This window comes from Prionailurus viverrinus, chromosome B4 (genome assembly GCF_022837055.1).
Source record: "Prionailurus viverrinus isolate Anna chromosome B4, UM_Priviv_1.0, whole genome shotgun sequence".
NCBI classification, from domain to species: domain Eukaryota; kingdom Metazoa; phylum Chordata; class Mammalia; order Carnivora; family Felidae; genus Prionailurus; species Prionailurus viverrinus.
Genome location: NC_062567.1, coordinates 42,627,844 through 42,648,806, shown reverse-complemented (window position 1 = coordinate 42,648,806; position 20,963 = coordinate 42,627,844). Strand labels below are relative to the sequence as shown.

Sequence of the window (20,963 nt, the reverse complement as noted above, 5' to 3'; positions counted from 1 at the left end):
ACCTCAAGGGCTGGTACATGATTAAATGAGATAACATATACGAGCACGTGCTGTGGCTCATAACAATATAAAATACTAGCTACGATTCCATTTAATTCTCATTTTTGCGTCTTCTTAGGGAACAAAATTAACTTGCAAGCATATAAAATTGTGGGTTGCTCCAGCTAATTAGAAAAGAGAGGCAGTGCATCTCTTTTCACTATCCCGGTTCTAATATAGCCTTGCTCGCCATGTGACTGTCTTCAACTCAGTTACTCTGCTGAGAAGGCAAAATCACCAAGTGGGTGAGCAGCGAGGTAACGTTTCCAAAGGAAGGCATTAAATTAAATTATTAAACACACACAAGTAGGAGTAGTAATGTAAGAATTTTGAAAGATTCACAAGGAAAGGAAGTAGAGCCAAGGGACTATTTCTGGTGTTCCGATTCTAGAAAACTCTGAGCGGCTATTATGGCTATTTATTAACCCACAGCATCATAAACCGTAACCCTATTAAAAATGATGAATGAGTCCTCGGTTCCGACTTTTAAATACCAGTTCGCAGGGATTTTAGAAGGCCCACCTGGCCCTGCAAAATTTTGCAAAGTCTTTGGGCAAAGAGCATCATGTCAACCTGTGATCAGATGGGATTCTATCAACTAAATCCAAAATGATCATGTAAAAAGGAATTTAAAGGAAAGAAAAGACATGTAGTGACTTAAATTCTGCTGACAGATCTGAAGCATACTTTCCTGGAATCAGATGGGCAGCCCCCAGCATCACTGTTTGAGGCTGAGGGGTTCACAGGGTGGGCACCACCTCATGAGGCACCTCTGGCTGCCCCCTCAACACCCACACTCCCCCCAGGCACTTAGAGAAAGGCAGTCTCCGGGCAGACAAATGAGACAAAGTCTCGCCCTCACAACAGGAGGCCCCTAGTGAGAATGAGGCAACGGCCTTCACTGCTTAGAGAGTCAAGAGTGAGCTCCTCCAGCTACTCTGGGGGGCCTTCGATCTTTTTTGTGTTTTCAAGGAATCATAAGAGGCTTAGACTCCCTTTAAGGAGCAGAACTTTGTGTCTTTCACCCAACCTGTTACAATTGTTGTATTTCAGCTCTTCTACCCTCAAGCTTAAAAACTAAGTCAGTATCCTCTGTGGAAGGGGGGTGGGGTGGAGGGGGAAAGAAGCCCTTCTATCTTCTCAATAAACATCCTTGTGTTTGCTCTCCTAGTAGAACAGGGTGGTTCCAGGAACCTGTGTTGGCAGGTACCAGCCTGCACATGTGGGCAGTGAGGAGGCCAGACCAGGACAGCATGGGGCTGGCCCTTCTCCCCTTTGCTCACCTCCTTTCCTAGGCCCAGAGTACCCCACCTGGCCCTATCAGGCCCTCTTTAATCACCCCTTAACACTTTGCTCCATTTACCGTTTGTTTTTATCACAGGCCGGTAGAAGGCATTACTTTCTACTTCTCAATCGCTTGCTAATTTGTCACACGCCTTCCGTTTGGGCATATAGCTCTGCCTTTGCAGAACAAAATGGTGAGAAACCCTCAGTATGAGAATCTTAAACATTATCACCTCTACTTTCCCTCCAACCAGGAAAGGCTATATTTTGACTGCAGAATGGAAAGAGAAAAAGAAAGAGTTAAGAGAGAAGGTTTTTCTGCAGATCAATGAGGACAAATGGTGAAAAGAAGCTACTTTGACGCATACCAGTCTGGTGAGTATCTCTTTAAGACAAGCAGCTAAAAATGCTTTCAACCTAGCAATACCATAAATGTCCTGCTGCTGTCTTGGCTTCCAGATTCTTCCCCGTACTTTCCATGAGCATTCCATTGGGAATTGTCTGGAATCCCAGATTAAAACAGCAATAACCCAATTCCCTTGTTAGAATATTTATTTTCTTTTAGGTTTGGAAACCCAGCTGGGATGCATCTTCCAGTATACGGCACAGCCTCAACCATCCTGGGGGCTACATGAGAGCTTTCTCAAACAGCTCAATGGGCAGCCGAATCCTGGAACAGGAGAGTGGGGCAGGCGGCTCAGACTCATGTGGAAAGCCCCAGCTGAGGACAAACAACAAAAGCCTGGGAACCTCCATTTGCACAGGATTCATTCCAGATGTCGGAACCAACAGGGCTCATGCAGATTACCCAGAAGGTTTCTAGAGTCAGGCTGCCAGACAGAAGGCATTGCCCTGACCTGAATCCATATTCTATCATCTGATTATATCCTAAAGTCAGCAGTAATATGCTACAATCCTAGATATGATAATCCTAGATGTGATAATCTATGTGGGGATCCATCCATCCCTCCATCCACCCATCCGAGGGAGATAAGCAAACTATTCAACAATTCACTGACCGGTTAGAAGATTCCAGCCATAAACCATTCTGGCCACTGCAGCCACACGGGTGAATCCTGGCTAAGTGTCAAGCCCGAATTCATCCATCTATCCAAAAACTATGTATTGAACACACTTACATAGTGGCACAACAGGTAAGAGCCTGGCTCTGGGGTCAGACAGAACTGAGTTTGAATCCTGACTCTCTCTCTTACTAGTGTGACTTTGGCAGGTTAACGTAAGTTCTCTAATCCCTAAATTCCTTATGTCTGACATGGGTAGAAAAAGAAGATCTACCTTACAAGTGCTGCTGGGAGGAATTAAATAAAATAATTTACATAAAGGACTTCACACAGTGCCTGGTCCAGGGTTATCCTATGACAAATATTAGCTATTACAATTGTGTGCTAGGCACAGGGAGTGGCCCAGTCGTGGCCCGTGAGGAAACCGTCTACTCCAGAACAGCGTTGGCATGGAAGAGACAGTTCCAAGTGCGGAGAAAGAGTCCTTCAGTGAGATCATGATATGTTAAAGGTAAGAGGGCCAGGAAACCGTCTCTTGTCCCATCACCATCTTGTATGGCAGAACTGGGTATTATCGTGCCTGACTCACATTCCAACAGCTCGTTTTAACAGCAGAACTAGTTAAGAATTAAGATCCTCCGGTTCGGTGTGTGTCTTAGCTGGTTTTGCCATGGTTACTACTTGTGGGGAGAGAGTCCCGTGTGGTAAAAGAGCTTACAAGAGCAAAGGCATCCAGAGGTGAACCAAGAGTTGGGGCCTTCTTGGGGCAGATGTCTCAAAGCCAAGGGATGAAAAGCTATGGAAGACACTTCAGCCTGTTTGGGACAAGGGTTCACACATTTTTTTTTTCCCCTCTGTACTAGACGTGAAGCTCTCAAAGGGCAAGGAGTTTGGTCTGCTTCGTCGATTTCTGTATCCCTGGCATCCAGGAGAGTGTTTGGTGCAGCACGGTGTTGAATAAATAAACAAATGAGATTAGATGGTAAGAGTGTTCTGCAAGGCATGACCATGTTCGACGTGGAAGCGAATGTTCCCGAAGCGACTATACTACTGGCCACCGGACAGCTTCCGGAGGAAAAGATGTTATTCCCTGACTGTGGTTCCTTTTCCAGTCCTGTCTACTCTACTGGTGCCACAACATTCCAGTTTACCAGGGACAATGGTGCCCGCAGTCGTGACCCGGGCACCTCTACAGTCCCCATCTCATCTTGTGAAGAAGACGGTAGAGTGCAACTGTGCCCTTTACCTCCTTGCCCAAGCGAAGCTGGAATGTCCTGCCTGCGACTCGTAGCGACTTTGTAAATACCGTCGGACACGGCAAGCTGGAGGAGGGGACGGATTCTCACGGCCCTCAAGTCCTCGCCAGAAGCCCGGCAAGCGTCCTCACCGGAGGAGAAGGAATAAGCCAGCAATATTCCCCCAGGATTTCCCAGCAACACAGTCACCTGATTCCCTGAATTATCACAGGGAGGGGGAAGAGAAGCCTGCATCCTCTGTCTCCTTTTGTTCTCCACTTTCAGCAAGCAACCTTCTGGCTTCTGAGGAGAGACGGGATGAGAGGAGGCGAACATCCCGGGGAGCGTTACCATGCCAGAAAGAGATGGCAAGCACAACAGTGCGTGCCACCACGGAAGTCTGAGGAATCAGCTAGGGAAGGGCCAAGGTGACCCCCCGTGCTTCCTACAACCTGGACTTGAGCCCTCAGGGCAATATTCAAGCCAGGAAACCTGGCATTTTCTTGGACACTGTGATCGGGGTGGGAATCAGGTGACTCATTCTCCCCAGCTGCCCCATCACACTGTATCGTCTAGAGGCTGGGTGGCAGCACAGGAAAGGAAGACAAAAAGGAAATGACAGGTGTCGGCTGCTTTGGAGACTGGCCCCAACAGCACAAGTGTGTTGGTGCCGATCCTCTGCCAAGCTACAGATAGGGAGCTGGTAGAGGCAAGGGGCAGAGGTGACCTGAGAGAGAGAGAGGTGGAAGGACCACAAAGACTGCGGCCGTGGAGGCAATGCAGGCACAGGAGAAGCAGGAGAGGGGAGCAAAAGAAAGGACGGGAGTGAGAGGCCCTATCTGGGCAGTAAAACGAAGGAAAGAAAAGCAGCCAGCATGAAACAAAAAAAAAAAAAAGAAAAAAAAATGGCGGGGAGGCCCTCCCTGTAAAGAAAGGAAGAGCACACAGCCTAAAAGCAAAGCAGGGAGGGAGTCTGACTCAGAAACTGCCCAAAATTTAGGGCCTACGAAAATCCTACAGGAGTTACGGGTGAACTCAGGAAGAGAGGCAAACTTTCCAAAAACGTTCACTTTGCCTCTTAGGAGATGTAGTTGACCTTGCTACATGGTGCACACTTCCAGATTTGGGGGTAACGTGTCAACAAGGGACAGGAGTCTCAAGCTTTTTGAAGCCATCAATGCGGGGGGGGGGGGGGGGGGGAGAGGGGTAAAGGACCGCGAAGCAGCTTCCCACGGTGGACATCAGGAGGGCCACCCATCTCAGAGCTTGCCAATCTCCTGCCTGAAGCCCCGTCCCCGTGCGCGGGCAACCACTCCCCTCTCAGTCAGTCTGTCCTTCTGGCCCTGGGGCGGTCTGTCCTCCCTCCCAGCCCTGCGCGCATGCGCGCCAACACTCACGCAGGTGCGCGGGCAGGCGGATCGAGTCGTCCTCCATCCTGAGCGCTCGGGGCACTGGAACATGAAGCGGAGTCGAGGACGCGTAACTCGGCACCGGGCTCTCGGGAGGTGTATATGAAATTCGTTCCTGCTGTTAACAAGAAGGGCAGGAAGAGGGGAGGGGGAAGAAGACAATGAAAGCTTGGAACTGACTTAGGTGTGAAGACAGCGCGCAGGGTGGGGGGCAAAAGGGAGAGGGGGCATCTGAGCACTGGCCAACCAGGCTTCACATCATTCCCGCTCGCCCCCTTTCCAGACACTTCAGTTGTCTTCCAGATCCCCAGGATTTGGGGTTTGTAACAAGGTTGTGGAAAGGCTTAACACAGGGCTTCTCCTTTGGACTCAGGTCAATGGGTGTCCGTTTCCCCTCCCCTCTGTACTAGAGGTTTGTTCAAGTCAAGAGGGGAGACAAGGCAGAGGAAATGAAACCGTATGTCCAAGAGAATGGCTTTAAAGACTACTCTCAAAAATTACTTGTCCAAGTCACATAATTAATGTCATCCATACATTAAAACCACGTTTCCTCTTCTCTGGCAATATCCCCGGTTCCTAATGCAAATATGATTCTGTACTCAGATCCAATGAGAGGTGAGCTCAAAGTGATGGCTTGTAAACTCCAGATTTAGTTAATAAATCTACAAACAAGATTTTTCTATGGCCTACCTATCTCATTAGAAACCAAAAATATCCAATGATTTTTTCCTTCATAGCAGGGAACTATCTGCAACATTAACAGTATCTCCTTGTCCCTTCATTTTCCATCTTAGACACATGCTTCTTTCCTTCTGAAGTATTTCAGAGCTCATTCAAGAATTGTCTGCATTTAAGGAAAGTGCTGTTTAATTGAAGGTACTTAATTCAACTGACAACTGCAGACCCACTGTTTAAATTCAAACAGGCAGTGTTTGTTAGATCAATTAAAACAACTGGGTGGGATGAGAAGGATTATTACTAGCTTCAAATTAAAACACAGCAAATAATGACAAGGAACCAACTCTTATGTTCAGCTAGATGAGCAGTACAATTTGCATCTCAAATCTATATACCAACTACTTTGACTTAACGTCCATACATAAATAAACATAACTTCCATTCGTTTCTGTGGTTCAACTGGGCAAAGCAAAGTGGGACATACAAGGTCCAAAAATAAGTTGGGGGGAAAGATCAGGAAGATGCCATTATGAAAACAAGAATCAGGAGCAAAAGAAAAATTGCAGATGAAAATAAAGCAAAGGGGGTGTTTGTGTTTTGGAAAGACAGTTCTCTAACATTTTATACTTCATCAAATGTGCAAAAGGGAAGCAGGGGAGTCCCCCTGGCTGTATAACCAAATTAAAGCTTTTCTTCTGCTCAGAGCCTGGAAAGTTTGGTGGTTGTGGTAGGAAGTTTCAATTTTAAATGAATATATACATATTTCTGTAATTTCCGAATGGAATTGCTATACCTTCCCTGAGGCATCCTCTACCAGCAAAAAGGGCACTTGGAGTATTTCCGTTTAAACATACATCCTAAAGTTTCCTGGTGAATTTCTTAATTAAAGGCAGGCGTACCCACCCTAGATTTCATTTCTGTATCAATCATGATGTCCTGTGAAAGGTCACCCAGAGGCAAAACCTTCAACTTCACTTTTATTGAACTTTACCAACCATCACGCATATTTTGAGCAACTCTAGCTTAAGGATGAGTTATAACTTTTGGTGTTTAGTTTGGGGTTCCAGGGGTGAAAGAGTCAAAGACATAAACACACCTTTGGGAAACATACAATCTGTTTAGGGGGTTTTCAAAGAGAGATAGGCTTTTTAAACATTTTAAACGCAGTCTGTTTTTTCTAGTTTAACACACTTCAACCCTCAAAAAAAAAAAAAAAAACCAGTCCCAATATATGTCTAGATATCTTATCTGCCGTTACATTTATTCCCAGAAATAGCTTTGTTTTGTTAGGGTTTTTGCAGAAGTGAAACTGTTGATGAAGAAAACATTGTGCAGCCAAAGAGTTTTCAAATGGCATGGCACGAGTGCGAGAAAAAAAGGGAAGACGGCATTTCATAACACGATGACTATCTCTTAAAGCAAGGAGAAACTCACCAGATCCTGTAACTGGTCCCTGTGAGTGAGAGGCCACGTCATCCCAGCTCCTTCACCCCTCACCAAACCCATCAAAGTCAAAAAAGGGGAGAAAACCAGGCCTCAGAGCAGATTTTACTTGGTTTCTTGGGAAATCTAGCGCTAGCCTACTGATATGAGTCAAGCTAGGTATCACCTTTCAAGTGTATATATTCTGATTTGCTAAATTACCACCGTTGTACCTTCTCAAGAGGCAGTCCCCGGTGTGTGTGTGCATCTGAGTGGTTGCCTGTCCTTACTGCTATACTGAAAAGCCACACTTCAGTGTTTGCCCTGGGATTTTATAACACCCCCATGCCCAAACAATTCTAGACGGAGACAGCTTCTAGATTCTCATTCCAGACGACGGTTTCTACTCAGCAATATTGCAACACCCTAAGCTTGGGACGGGAAGCTCTTTTTAAAAGATTGAACGAAGATACCTGCCAGCAGCGGGAGAGAGGGTATTGACCAAGAGGGGGGTTGCAGCAAAACGCACTTCTAGGGCCTTGAGCATCTTGCTAGCAGCCATTATACACCTACCCTGACCCTGAGTTCAGCAGCCAGTAGAGCCCTGAAGGGACCCAAGAAAGGACATTGCCCAGTATGTGGGCTCCTTTCCTAACAGAATGAAACACACACCTGGAAATCTCACACTGCAGGCTTTATCTCTCTTTTTGTTAATTTCTAGGGCAATTCACATGGTTCACATTTTTTCATCTATTCCTATAACCATACACTTAACATCTACAAGGCATAACCAGCAGACTATCAGCAACTAGAAATAGGAAACAAACACCACTATCTCAGACAGAGACATCTAGACCGAGAGGCTTAAGGAGACTAACATCCAATTTCTCAAATAAAAGAAACCTCTTTTATCCTCACAACTGCTTCTGTGGTCCGACCCCAACAAAGAGAAGGGGAGTACACATGAAGAGCTCAGTCACCTCAAAAGCAAATTGTCAGTCGGGTGAAAACCAGAGGTGTTTTATTTTAACATTACAGAGGGGATAACGATTTTTCCCAAGAGGATTATAACCACTGCTCTAATTAAATTAAAATGCTACAGACAGTGATATTAATGCATTCAAGTGTTGTATGGGATAAAATGAATGCAACATTAATGCATTCATGTTGACGGAGGTCAACGATGTGACTGAAAAGGCCGTGATGTGGTTACATTATTGTTTAGATGCTAAAAAAAAATAAAGAAAACGTGCTGCTCTCAAATGTGCAGACACAACCTATCAAACCATCCTGCAGAAACAAAAGGAAAGCACTGCCATTTCTAAGACCAATTGTAAAACCTAAGGGGGGGCAGGGGGCAGCACAAAGCTCTGAAAAGAGAAAGAAGGCTAAAAATAGTTTTAGGCAAGGGATGAAATGTAAATTTCACCAACCATTATAGAAAGCTTTTCTTTTCTTCTTTTTCTTCTTTTTTTTTTTTTTCTTTTAATTTAAATGGAATATGGAGTAAGGTTGCTGGAAGCATTTAACTACCGAAACCAAAATGAGGTCTATTCCCTGTCCTCCTTCCTCCCCAAACCATGAAGGGCCAATGAAGGGTATCCATTGGATTCTGCTCATTTTTAAATCAAGTGCTTAGGGAACGTGTGACTATCACGTAAAATAAGCTTAAACATTTTATGCTCCGTAGAATGGTATTTCTCCTCCCCTCTCCCCTCCCCTAACCCTCCCCCCCCCCACCATGGCTGCATACTACAGAAAAGTCAAAAAAATGAATCTTCTTATTACCAGAAAAGTCTTCCCTTTTCAAAATTATTCAATGTAGAGCTTCTATAAATCACAGGGATCCCCCTGATGCATTTATACATTTGTTTTCACACCATTAGTTCTTTAAAGAGGCTGAAGGTTGACACACTTAGAGCCTGTTGCCAATTAAATATTAACTTTCTGGAAATAAAGATAAAGCGTTTCTGGAATTGAGAAGAATAGAAACAAAGTTTGGTTGTACTCGCAAAGAGATGGTTTACCGGTAATTTTACAGATTCCTCTAAGGCCGAGATGTCCCCGATTTAGGAAGTGTTTCCCCAAATAGCCCCCATCCCCATTATGAATGCCAGATTACCCCAAGGATGGTTTCTGAAGCCCGTGTCAGGTTCTCAGGAGGAAGAGTGTCATGGAAACAGAGTGGTGACCATTTCGCCGGGAAATGTGGTAAAAATTCTACAGCTGCCCTTTTCGCCCTGTTGCACTTTGATGTCCCTTCCCTGCACTCTAACTGGCAACTCAGACAATGGAAAACAACAGGCACCCGAGATACGGTGGGCACCTGGTAATATTCCCTATTTTGAGGGAAGGATCTCTTTTTCACCCTGCAGGTTTTTGGGAAAGCTGCCTGGGAAAGCTGATGCTTGTACCACAGTTTGTCTTCTAGAGACTGAAGGGAAGAAATGTCTCCAGTGGGAAGTTATTTACTGAGATTCACTAAACTGAAGTCTGAACACACAATTATTTAAGTACACTCTTCTGGCTGTGAAATGATTCAAGGCGGTGGCTATAGCTTACATTAAATAAGCTTTCATTAACAAGCGAGATCTATATACATCACCCCAAACCTGAACAAGACAGAAATTGGAGCTGCATAGTTTTTGAGGTTTTTGGTGCCGGGGGTACAAACAGACACGCACAAGAGCCCGAACGAACACCAATTCCTCTCGAATGCCAATTCCTTTCACTTGAAAAACTACACTGAAGGGGCGCCTGGGTGGCTCAGTGGGTTAAGTGTCCAACTTTGGCTCAGGTCATGATCTCGCAGTCCGTGAGTTTGAGCCTCGCATCGGGTTCTATGCTAACAGCTCAGAGCCTGGAGCCTGCTTTGGATTCTGTATCTCCCTCTCTCTCTCTGCCCCTCCCCTGCTCGCACTGTCTCTCTCATTCTCTCAAAAATAAATAAATATTTAAAAAAATAAAAAATATTAAAAATAAAAATAAATATAATATTTATAATATAAATATAAATATATAAATATAAAAATAAAATATTTAAAAATATATAAAAAATAAATAAATATTTAAAAATTTTATATAAATATAAAAATTATATAAATATAATATTTATAATAGTATAAATATAAAAATATAAATATAAAAATAAAATACTAAAAAATATTAAAAATAAATAAATATTTAAAAAAATTTTTAAGGGAAAAACTACACTGAATATTTTGTCCACCCCAAAATTCAGCCAGATCAACTTCAAGAACCTGGGAAAAGATGCAAACGCCAGTCTTCTTTTCTAGATATACACTGCACCAAGAGCCGCAGGCCATGACATTTTTGGCATTTCCCCAGAAAGAAGCAGTATACCTTAGGATCTGAGATATACCTTGGGATCTGAGGTATTCAAGCATCAACTCTGAAGTAGAAATCCAGCTCCATCAAATCCCAGCTGTGAAGTTGTGATGCTCTCTTTCCATCCCATCGAGGTTCCAGAAGACATCTGTACCAGCAGCCTGGGCGGGCCTTCCTCTTAGCGTCCAGCTCCTCTCCTGAGCACCCTCTGGGTGCCATTAGATTTGTACAGCCCAACTGGTCTTTGGCTTTTAACACACTTGCGGTAGTCTCAGAGGTGGGAGGGAAATGGGACTACTCTGTGCAAATTAGAATAGGTGGAACTATGCTTGGCCCCTCTCCTTTCTTGTCACCCAGATGCCCATTCAGCCCTTGGAAAGGCGTGAGGGAGCGTGCGCCCGACGAACCACACACATACTGACGGGGAGATCTTCTGGGAGCCTGGCTTTACTGGTCTAAGGAGGGCTCTTCCTTTGGACATTTGAGAAGAGGGGTTTGAGACCTGAAATACGCAGATTCCTGTGTATTTCCACCTGAAACAGCCCCTTTCCTCACCTTCCCGGCCTAAAATCAGAAGACAGCATCCATGTCTGTCAATCAGACACAATGTAGTCAAAACATTGTAAGCTTTCCTTTTACGCAGAACTGTGTTCTCGGTGGACAGCAAGATAAATAAAAAAGAAGTGTGAGCGATAGGCCCTGTAGTCTAATATTGCTGTAAAAGGTCATTAGGGTATTTTTCTCCCTATGGTTATTATGATATACTTCATCATCCCTCTAGGGTCCACTAAGAGCCAGCGCCTGTACTAGGCATTATGAATTCTGCCACCATAAGTCCTAGAATTTCCAAGATAGTCCCAACATTTAAAATTCAGTATCACTTTACAGAATAAATACTTAACACCCCTCAGAACATATGTGCCAATCTCAGCTGGAAGATATTCACTGCAACCATCAGGAAAGGGAGCTAGCATTCAGGGAACACTTGGAATGCGCTTCCCATGAAAGCTTCACTTTATTTCAGACTCACAATAACCCTGCAAGGAGGGCACGATCATCTCCATTCCACATGAGGAATCCGACCTGAAGATCGCAGAGGTTAAGCAAGCCGTTCAAGTTCCCAGCTCATGAGGAGAAATAAGATATTACATTTAAGGAGCACTGCCCATCAACGGAGGCTTCAGAATTTATGGGGAATCCCAAAAGATAAGTCCAAGCTTGTATAGAATCATTGCGGCTTTGGAATATTTCATTGCTTTGTGCCCTTGCTCCTCACAGAATTGTGTGGGGTTCCTGAAGGTCACTCAACAGAGTCACCTAAGCCAGGGTGCCAACTTTCTTAAGCCTAATGCTTATCTTATTGGGAGCACAGATGGAAGGCATAAACTCATTTAGCTGAGGAAGGGACTAAATACGATGTATGAGAGAAGTTCTCCTGGAACGACCTCGGAGTAGGGGCGGCCATTAGAATTCATCCAAGGACAGGTATTATTACCTGTGGGACACAATCAGCAAGGCCACCAGGGCATACGATCAATTACTTGTGCATACGATGACTTCATGTGGTATAGAAATCTCACCTGAGGTAATTTTTGAGTAAAAATATGTTACTTTTGGGGCACCTGGGTGGCTCAGTCAGTTAAGCGTCCAACTTCAGCTCAGGTCACGATCTCACAGCTCATGGGTTCAAGCCCCACATCAGGCTTTGTGTTGACAGCTCAGAGCCTTGAGCCTGCTTTGGATTTTTTGCCTCCCCCTCTCTCTGCCCCCGTCCAACTCTCTCTTTCCCTCTCTCTCTCTCAAAAATAAATCAACATTAAAAAATGTTTTAAAAGAATGTTACTTTTATCTCTAACATTTTGTTTAACAACAAGAAAAAAACATTTCCCTTACTCAATGGCTTTCCGTTCATCCAGGAGCAACAAATCTAAATGTACAGGTGAGACACCCAGGCGCAGTGAGGAGGAAAGGCCCTGTCAACATGTTATTCACGCCTGCAGTGAGAATATCTGTATACCGAGAAGGAGCAGAGTCTGCCTCCAGAAACCACAGTGGCCACAGTCCAATGAGGCTTCTCCAACGGCCTGAAGAGAGCAGACTCCATTCTCTCAAATGAGGCCTGGGTAAAGGCACTAAGGATATATGGAGCCTGTGGGGAAGAAAAGAGCTACACGATTCTCCTAGATGTCTTCAAATACAGGAAGGACTAGCGTAAGGAAGAGAGAAAGCCTCTCCCCAGCACCTCAGAGGGCCCAGCCGGCGGCATATACCCACGCACTAAAAATATGTATGTGGTCTACTGTTCTCCCTCAAGCCTGTTGAAGCTGAGGCTCCAAAGTCACTCTAAATGGGGTTCCTACACTGGGAAGGAACTCAAGTAGAACGTGAAGATGCCTTCTGACTCCAGGATCTTCGATCTTCTGGTAAGTCAGAGCTTGTTAATTACAGTGAGGGCAGAACGGATCCAAAGCAAGCCTGAACACTACAATCCCCTCCTCTCTCCATCGGAAATCCCTCACAGGGTTCAAGGCTTCTACCAAATATTATCAGGAAAAGCACTAATGTCTGGAACTAGGAGCAAGCCCATTAAAGACAAGCACCAGTGGTGGTTGGGGGGGGGGGCGGGGGGGGGGGCGGGAGACTCAGATTTATTGTTCTAATTTTAAAACATTTTAATTAAGATCCTCTCCAACCTGAGATGGTATGAATTTTTCTTCCCCCCCCCCCCCCCTGAATTTCTTAAGTATTTCTGATATGACTCGTAAGCAGAATCTCAAGCTGTGATTCCTTTTCATGCCAGGTTGTGGTTTCCAGGGAGGTCTATGCTTGAAGGGTACTCAGCTCACCTAGCTGGAACCCAGGGCTGATGCAGATGAGGTCATGAGCTTTTGACCTGGATGGGGAAATTAACGTGGGAGCTCCATGGCCCTGACTATACCCCGAATCCCTGTTTTGATGGAGATGACTGCTTTCGCTCTAAGCAGAGATTAGGTAAACTTGCCAACATACATCATCGCTCCTAGAAACCCCGTGACAGGGCATGTCCTACTGATAGTGGGTCGCTTCGGTGTAAGAAAGGGGGTGTGACTTTATTTATACACAGCCAGCAGGTATAAATAAAATCTCTGGGAAAAATAAAGTCTTCCTGTGGGATTTACCCCGAAACGCCCCTAAGCTTTTTGAACCACCTTTTGAAAGAGGGTCACTAAATCCTTTCTTCCTAACTAATTCTAATAGCAGAAGAACTAGGTGCTTAAATTCACAGCAGCTTATATCCTGGGCACAACAAAGTGGCCAAGTTCAGCTCTTGATTAGATGCTTTCTCCTCCATTAATGCCATTCCCCTTAATGATTTGGCTATTACAATTAGCCAGGATGCGGTGTCCCTGCCTGGGGCTAACGAGTAATGAACTGAGAGAGTTGCTATTTAGTTGTATCAAGGGCGCCATTAGAGAGAGCTTCTCAATTTCTCCCCCCAGAGGAGAGATACCTTCCAGGCATGTTCCACCTGCCATGTGACTGCTCTCCTTGAGTACTCACAGTGCCCCCCCCCCCCCCGGGGGTTGGGAGCTAAGTCCCCTGGGGTCATCGTGGGACCTTGAGACCTGGGCAGAGAAAGATCGAGGGTCAGGCTTCCGCAGAGCCCAGAGGCAGAAGCGGCAGAATAAATGGTTAATGCTCAGGTTGTTGCTTCAAACCGGTGCATTATCCATTTGTTCCTCCTCCCCTTCCACCTGCCGCTTCCTGCTTCATAAACCCTTCACCCCTCCCCCACGCAGCTTTCTTCTTTCTGTTACAGCATCACTCTGGGCTTTGCTCCTCTTCACCTCTTTCTTGAACGGCTGTATCCTGGAAGTCTTGTAAAAGGAAGACAGAGAGAGAAAGAGGAGCTATGGCTTGAACCCACAGCCCCAGCTGTTCGCTGGGGGTGGTTACAGAGGAGGCAATTCAGACCTCCTTTAAAACTAAAAAGGCTTTTTTTTTCTTTTTCTTTTTTTTTACCGGAAGAAATAGTAGGATCTAAAGATTGGATCCCAGAGGCAAGATTTACATTCTCCTTCAAATGAGACTAATCCAAAGAGAGATGCTAAATAAAACTGAATAACGTCTCTAGAAGGGCAGCCCCAAGGAAGTGCTTTGCAGGAAGCCCGGCAAGTTCCTAACTGGATCCAGTCCATTTTTGGTGAACCAGGAGACACCCCCACCCCACTGGGGCTCACTCTGTAAGGCGGAGGGCTGGGTTACAGCCACGACCATGGCCAAATTGAACAAATTCCCTTGCTCTACCTATATCAGATCACTCCTGGGCTGCCTCCGGCGGAGGAATACATAGCAAGAGAAAAAGCCCTGTAAACTGTATACCTAGGGTCATAAGCGCAAATTAGATCTGGAAAAGATTTGTATCTCTGGAAAATGTTTACTGCCAAAATAATTTCAGTAGACCCACATAAGAACGCCACACTTAAAAAGCAGTGCGAAAGAAAGAAGTCAGCCTCTCCACAGCGTTGCTGTCTGAGAAACTGGCATATACCGATACCCAACCTTTACTGTCACATAACATTATTTTAAAGATAAATGAGATGAAGCTTGTAAATTATTATGAGTTTCTTCAAACAAAGGCTCTCTGTAAACGCAAGGCTTTATTACGACATGGAATTTGAAAAGACCCAAATAAAGCACTACTTCTAGTGTGTGCTTTAAGAATTAAACCTGCCTTGGGGCGCCTGGGTGGCTCAGCCGGTTAAGCGTCCGACTTCCTCTCAGGTCACGATCTCGCGGTCCGTGGGTTCGAGCCCCGTGTCGGGCGCTGTGCTTACAGCTCGGAATCTGGAGGCTGCTTCGGATTCTGTGTCTCCCCCTCTCTCTGCCCCTCCCTGGCTCATGCTCTGTCTCTCCCTGTCTCTCAAAAATAAATAAACGTTAAAAAAAAATGTTTAAACATCTTCAAGAATTAAACCTGTCTTTATGTTGTGAAATGAGAAATTAACTTAAACCAAGACAAGACTGACATGACCTCACTATAGGACTGACTGACGAATCAGAGCAGAATTCATCTTCTTGCCCCGCCCAGCCTCTACACCTCTAAAAAGTAACATACGAACAACCTTGAACACCGATGACCAAGGTCACACACCTGAATTTCCTCTTTCAGACAAGCTTTTCCAGAAGTAATAACCATCGTGGCAACTATCTTCTACCTATACTACCTACGCTTATCAAAAACCTTAGAAATTCCCTGATTCTTAGACACAAAACTCCCGACAGGAACGCAGAAAAGGCATCTTCTCCTTCTCTGAGGCCACGGGTGGTAGAAAGAAGTTTTGTTTCTGACAACTGATTCCTGTGTGTGTGCACGATGACAACAGTGATTATCAGAATATGACACAGCTTGAAATAAGGAAACTCCTGTGCTACACCCTTGGAGCCCTGTTGTGAAGCCTAAGTAGCAATTTATTTTAGCAAGATCCATGCCTTCATTACAATTGTTAGTTCGCCCCAGTATTTGAAAAATAGGCTTGAATTTCCACATACTTCAGGGACTCGGGATCAGTTAACAGTTGAGGAAAGACACATTCTAAACCAGGTATTCTGAATCTTGGCTGCACAGGAGAACCATCTGGAGCAGCTCTAAGAAGAAAAAAAATTCCAGTATCCAAGTAAATCGGCCAGGTATCAGTAGCTTTAAAGCTCCGCCCATGTGATTCCAATAGTCCGGCTGAGACTCACTATCTTAAATCAAGACAGAAGTCAATACAGTAAATCAAGACACATGTTAACTGATCATCTGTCACAAGAGTTTTTTAGAAACCTTCTTAATCAATTTGCTAATTGTCCTTCCCTCCTGAGTAAATTGTTATTGTTCTGCCTTGACCCATACGATGGAGATGATCGGTGTAATACAGGAAGTTCCTGAATGATCCATACAATGGACATGATGGGTGTAATACAGGAGTTTCCTGAATGAGGACTACCTGACCTACATAGGAACCAGTGGCCCAGACAGGTGTGCCTGCAGGGGTTCCTCTTCTCTCCCCACTGCCCTTAGAGTTACCCCCTCCCCAAACCCACCAGCAGGAAGCCCTGCTTCACTCTCTGCAACTCCACATGGAACCTGCATTCTCAGCACTTTTTTAAGTATAACAGGAGCAAGACAAGGTGGATGAAGGAAAAGCAAGAGCGAACGAAAACCCATTCCACTTCTGGCCTGCCCTCCCTTCCTCCTCTCCCACCCAGAAGGGTCTGCCTTCATATGCTCAGGTCCTGGACCCCTTTCTTGCTCAGACTGAAACCGCATCAAGTAGCCTGGAGCCTGGACAGCTCTTCCCTCGGTGAGGGGCAGGATCCCCAACACGGTGCTCAGGGCTACATTTGTACCATTCTAAAGGGCTGAGTGGGCTTTACTTCCACCCCGCCCCCCAAAAGTAACCTTGCTTCCAGTGGGTAGGTCTTTACTTTTGCACACAAACTATCAACTTATTATAATTTGAAGAAACAGCTTGAACTCCAAGCAGCTGACTTCTTAATAAAATCTTAGAACCCTAAACTAGTAGAAATCTTGAGCTTGCTAAGGCCTTTTACCAAGATACCCTTCTATTACCAAAAGCCCTTCAATTACAGGCTGCTGTATCCTCTTAACACTCCTACGAGTCATGTCACCAGAACGAGCACAAAACCTACTCCACGGATGCAGGAATGGAGGCTGAAGGGCTAACGAGATCCTTGAATGGATCCCGCCACACCCCTGGCAGGTCCAGAGACCGAGGATGCCATCTTTCTCCAGAGTTACTTTTGCCTATAATGTTTTTTAAACGCTTGGTCATCATGATAAAGTCTGGGTATAAAGTGGCCCTTACGGGGAAGGGTAGCTTACTTAAGAATCTGGCGGAATTATTTATTCACTCCTTGATTTAAAAGAAGTCACTGGAAACTTCAGTTCTTCCTATGAAACAAAATTTTCAAGTTGCCAAGCATCTTGATGTCATTAGCATTTTATCTCTTCTTCCTTGTAAGCAAACTACAATTCTGAAACAGTGGGAGAAGCGTGGCAAGGATGTGACTTTGTCATCTGAAATTCACTCAGGTGTTGAAACTACTACAGCGGATAGTAATTCTCTTTGCATCTTTAGAAAGCGACTTGCAAACCAAGCTGTGAAAGCAGCCTACAGCATCGCCACCAGTCAGGCCTCACCACTGGTGTCAACAACGCCTCGAACACGAGCTGCCAACAACTGAAATCTATAAATAGGAAGATCTGGAAAGTTTAAACAAAGAAGTTGAAATAGGGACTCTGAAAACCACTGGGAGCTGGTAGGGTTCAAACAGGAGTTAGCAAAGGGCTAAATATTTCCTTTAATGCTATGGACTTCCCCTTTAGTTATATTTCTTTAGGTTCCTTGCCAGGAGCAAATCAAATCTCTGCTGACAATCACCATCAAGATTTCTGCCTGAAGAAAAGGAGCAGGGTCCGAACAGACACAAATGACAAAGCACTAATGTGCTTTGTTTTCATGACAATCAGTGGTTTCCAAGTGGGTGAAAATGCATTTGAAAATCATTCTAATTACCAGAAGCAAAGCTATCTTCTCAATTAACTCACTCTTAACCAAAACCTATTTTCCAACCCTCCCTTGTCATGAACCCATCCATCTAAAAAAGCAGAGTTTAACACAATAGGGAAAAACGAATCTCTAACTTTGGAAGTCTAGCAACTTTCCCTAAAAAAGTCCTCATGATACTTCCAAAGGACCCAATAAGACATTATCTAGACCAGCACTGTTCAGCAGAAATACAATGTGAGCTATGTGTGTAATTTAACGTTTTTCTAGCAGTCACATTTAAAAATTTTTTTTTCAACGTTTTTTATTTATTTTTGGGACAGAGAGAGACAGAGCATGAACGGGGGAGGGGCAGAGAGAGACGGAGACACAGAATCGGAAACAGGCTGCAGGCTCCGAGCCATCAGCCCAGAGCCTGACGCGGGGCTCGAACTCACGGACCGCGAGATCATGACCTGGCTGAAGTCGGCCGCTTAACCGACTGCACCACCCAGGCGCCCCTAGCAGTCACATTTTAAAAAGGGACATGTACAATTAATTTAAATAATATATTACATTTAACCCAATGTAGCCAAAATACTCTTTCAACATATAAATCAATAAAGTTATTGAGATACATTCTTTTTTTTCCATACTAGGTCTTTGGAACCTAGTTTATATTACAGTTCAAATAGACACCAAATTTTCACGGGAAATACTTGATCTGTATTTAGATTATACAAAATCTACAGTTGAAAAGGTCAATTCACATATCCAAGCTGTTCCGAACACACTTTAAAAGATTTTTAACAAAAGTCAAGTACATTTTAAAATTAAATAAATTCAGAATTCAGTTTCTCTGTTGCACTAGCCATTTCCAGGGCTCATTCGCCACATGTAGCTACGGGGAACCACACTGCGTATTGTAGGTTAGAGCCTGGGACAGTGAGCACCCCACAGGAATGAGGAGAGGTCACAAGGTGTGATGCTGTCCCACATGCTTTCAGAAACATCATCAAGTCTGGGTAGACAACGACTACACATGACCCATGTTCCTCTTCTTGCCTTTTTTTTTTTTTAATTTATTTTGAGAGAGAGAAAGAGTACACATGAGGGAGCAGGGGAGGGGCAGAGAGAGAGACAGAGACAGAGACAGAGAGATGGAGAATCCCAAGCAGGTTTCCATGCTCAGCACGGAGCTGAGTCAGGGCTCGATCTCATAACCATGAGATCGTGACTTGAGCCAAAATCAAGAGTTGATCACTTAACCATCTGAGCCACCGGGGCACCCCTCTCTTCTTGCACTTCTCCAATTACAATGGTCAGTCATTAGGGGCGCATGGGTGCCTCAGCCAGTTAAGCGGCTAATTCTTGGTTTGGGCTCAGGTCATGATCTCAAAGTTCTTGAGTTCAAGCTTCACATCGGGCTCTGCACTGACACAGCAGATTCTCTCTCTCCCTCTTTCTCTACCCCTCCTGTACTCTCTCTCTCTCTCTCAAAATAAATAAGACTTTAAAAAAAAAAAAAAGGAAAAACAAGGGTCAGTCCTTAGAGTCCTCTAAACTGGAAGCCATGTACAGAGAAGGACAGAGGGGACAGAGGTACTTCCTGTCCTGTACTCAGTGACGATGAGCCTCTCAGAACTCAGCAGAAAGAATATAGAGGAGTTCAGGCTCCACCAAGAGAAGTCTATTACTTTCTTCTTCTTATCAGTATCTATCTCCCTCGCTCGCTTGCTCGCTCACTCTTTTAACCTACCTAACAAACTTCCCTGGGAGCTTCAAAACAAGTTTGTTCAGGATGCCACTTTGCAGCTTCAGCTCTCCTCCCCAGCTCAGATCATCCCTGTGCCAGGCAACCTCTCCTCACGTGGATTTTCTTGAACTTGGCCACAACCTTTCTTAGGCGACACCTAGAAATAACCCACCTGCAGCCCCTAAGCTTTGGGGACTCTGCTTCATACTAATTATTTCTACCATCTGCCATTCCTGGACCATACAAGAGAGGTTTAAAGTTCTCAGAAGACCCTTTGCACTCATCAGAGGAAAGAGGTATCCAGTTAAGAGAAAACAGAATTGACGTAGAAAGTGGAAGTAAGGCCCTACACACAGTAAAAGGCACGATTCCAAGTTCCTTGAGAGCAAGTCTGGGTCCAACCTGTGCTCACCTGCCTGGCCTGACTCCATGCAGCAGGTAAAGCAGCTGCTGAAAAGGAACAGAGGCACTCTAGGCTGTGACCGATGCCCCACCGGAAGGACATCCTTGTATCCCCTCCCCCCACACACTCAATCTCTTACACTAACCTTCCCATTTCAATGCAACTTGCATGTGTCTTTCTACCAATTCTCGTCACCTGCGCGTGCCTTTCCGTCCTTCCAAGACTGAAGAACCACACAAGCATAAGCCTGAACGCTCAATATTCCCTCAACGCCAACTGATTCTTCCCGCAAAAACTACAAAAAGAAGGGAGGGCAATCTGGAGCCTCAGTTTCCTCAGCTATAAAATGGAGACAACTGTGCTGATGGATTGACGAGGTTTCCAGTAAGTCAACTGAGTCAGAATAGGAGAAAAAGGCCGCACAAACCATGTCGTGTTCTTGTCACGCAATGGTTTTCCACTACTTTCAGACCTAGGTTCAAAGACTAATGCTGCCTCCCCTGTCACAACTCTCACCAGAAGCTAAAAAAAAAAAAAAAAAAAATTCACAGGCCTTGTCTCACAGCATTATAACATTTTCTTTGTGCACGACAGATCACTGGGAAGAGAAGAACACGCAGTATTTTCCTTGGTTTAGGCTAGAAAAATAAATCAGCCCCATTTTCAGAGGCTTGAGTGTGTTACATCGAAATTGCAGGATGGGGCATCTGGGTGGCTCAGCTGGTTGAGCATCCGACTCTATAGACTTCGGCTCAGGTCACGACCCCAGGGTCGTGGGATCGAGCCTGTGTCAGGCTCTGCGCGAAGCATGGAGCCTGCTTGGGATCCTCTC

The 20,963-nt window shown here is 44.9% G+C and overlaps 1 protein-coding gene across 6 annotated transcripts in view; it reads right to left on the bottom strand.

Annotated features, from left to right (window-relative positions):
• ETV6 (ETS variant transcription factor 6) overlaps positions 1 to 20,963 on the bottom strand; it is a 257,342-nt gene that overhangs the window by 152,264 nt on the left and 84,115 nt on the right. For 2 of the 6 annotated variants that reach the window (XM_047866505.1, XM_047866509.1), the window contains one exon: positions 4,978 to 5,107. The exons of 1 other annotated variant lie outside the window; for it this stretch is intronic. In XM_047866505.1, the coding sequence (XP_047722461.1) occupies positions 4,978 to 5,107 (130 nt within the window). Of the gene's footprint in view, positions 1 to 4,977; positions 5,108 to 10,471; positions 11,980 to 20,963 lie in introns of those variants that run through there. 3 more of the 6 variants (XM_047866507.1, XM_047866508.1, XM_047866506.1) reach the window with 3 other exon arrangements.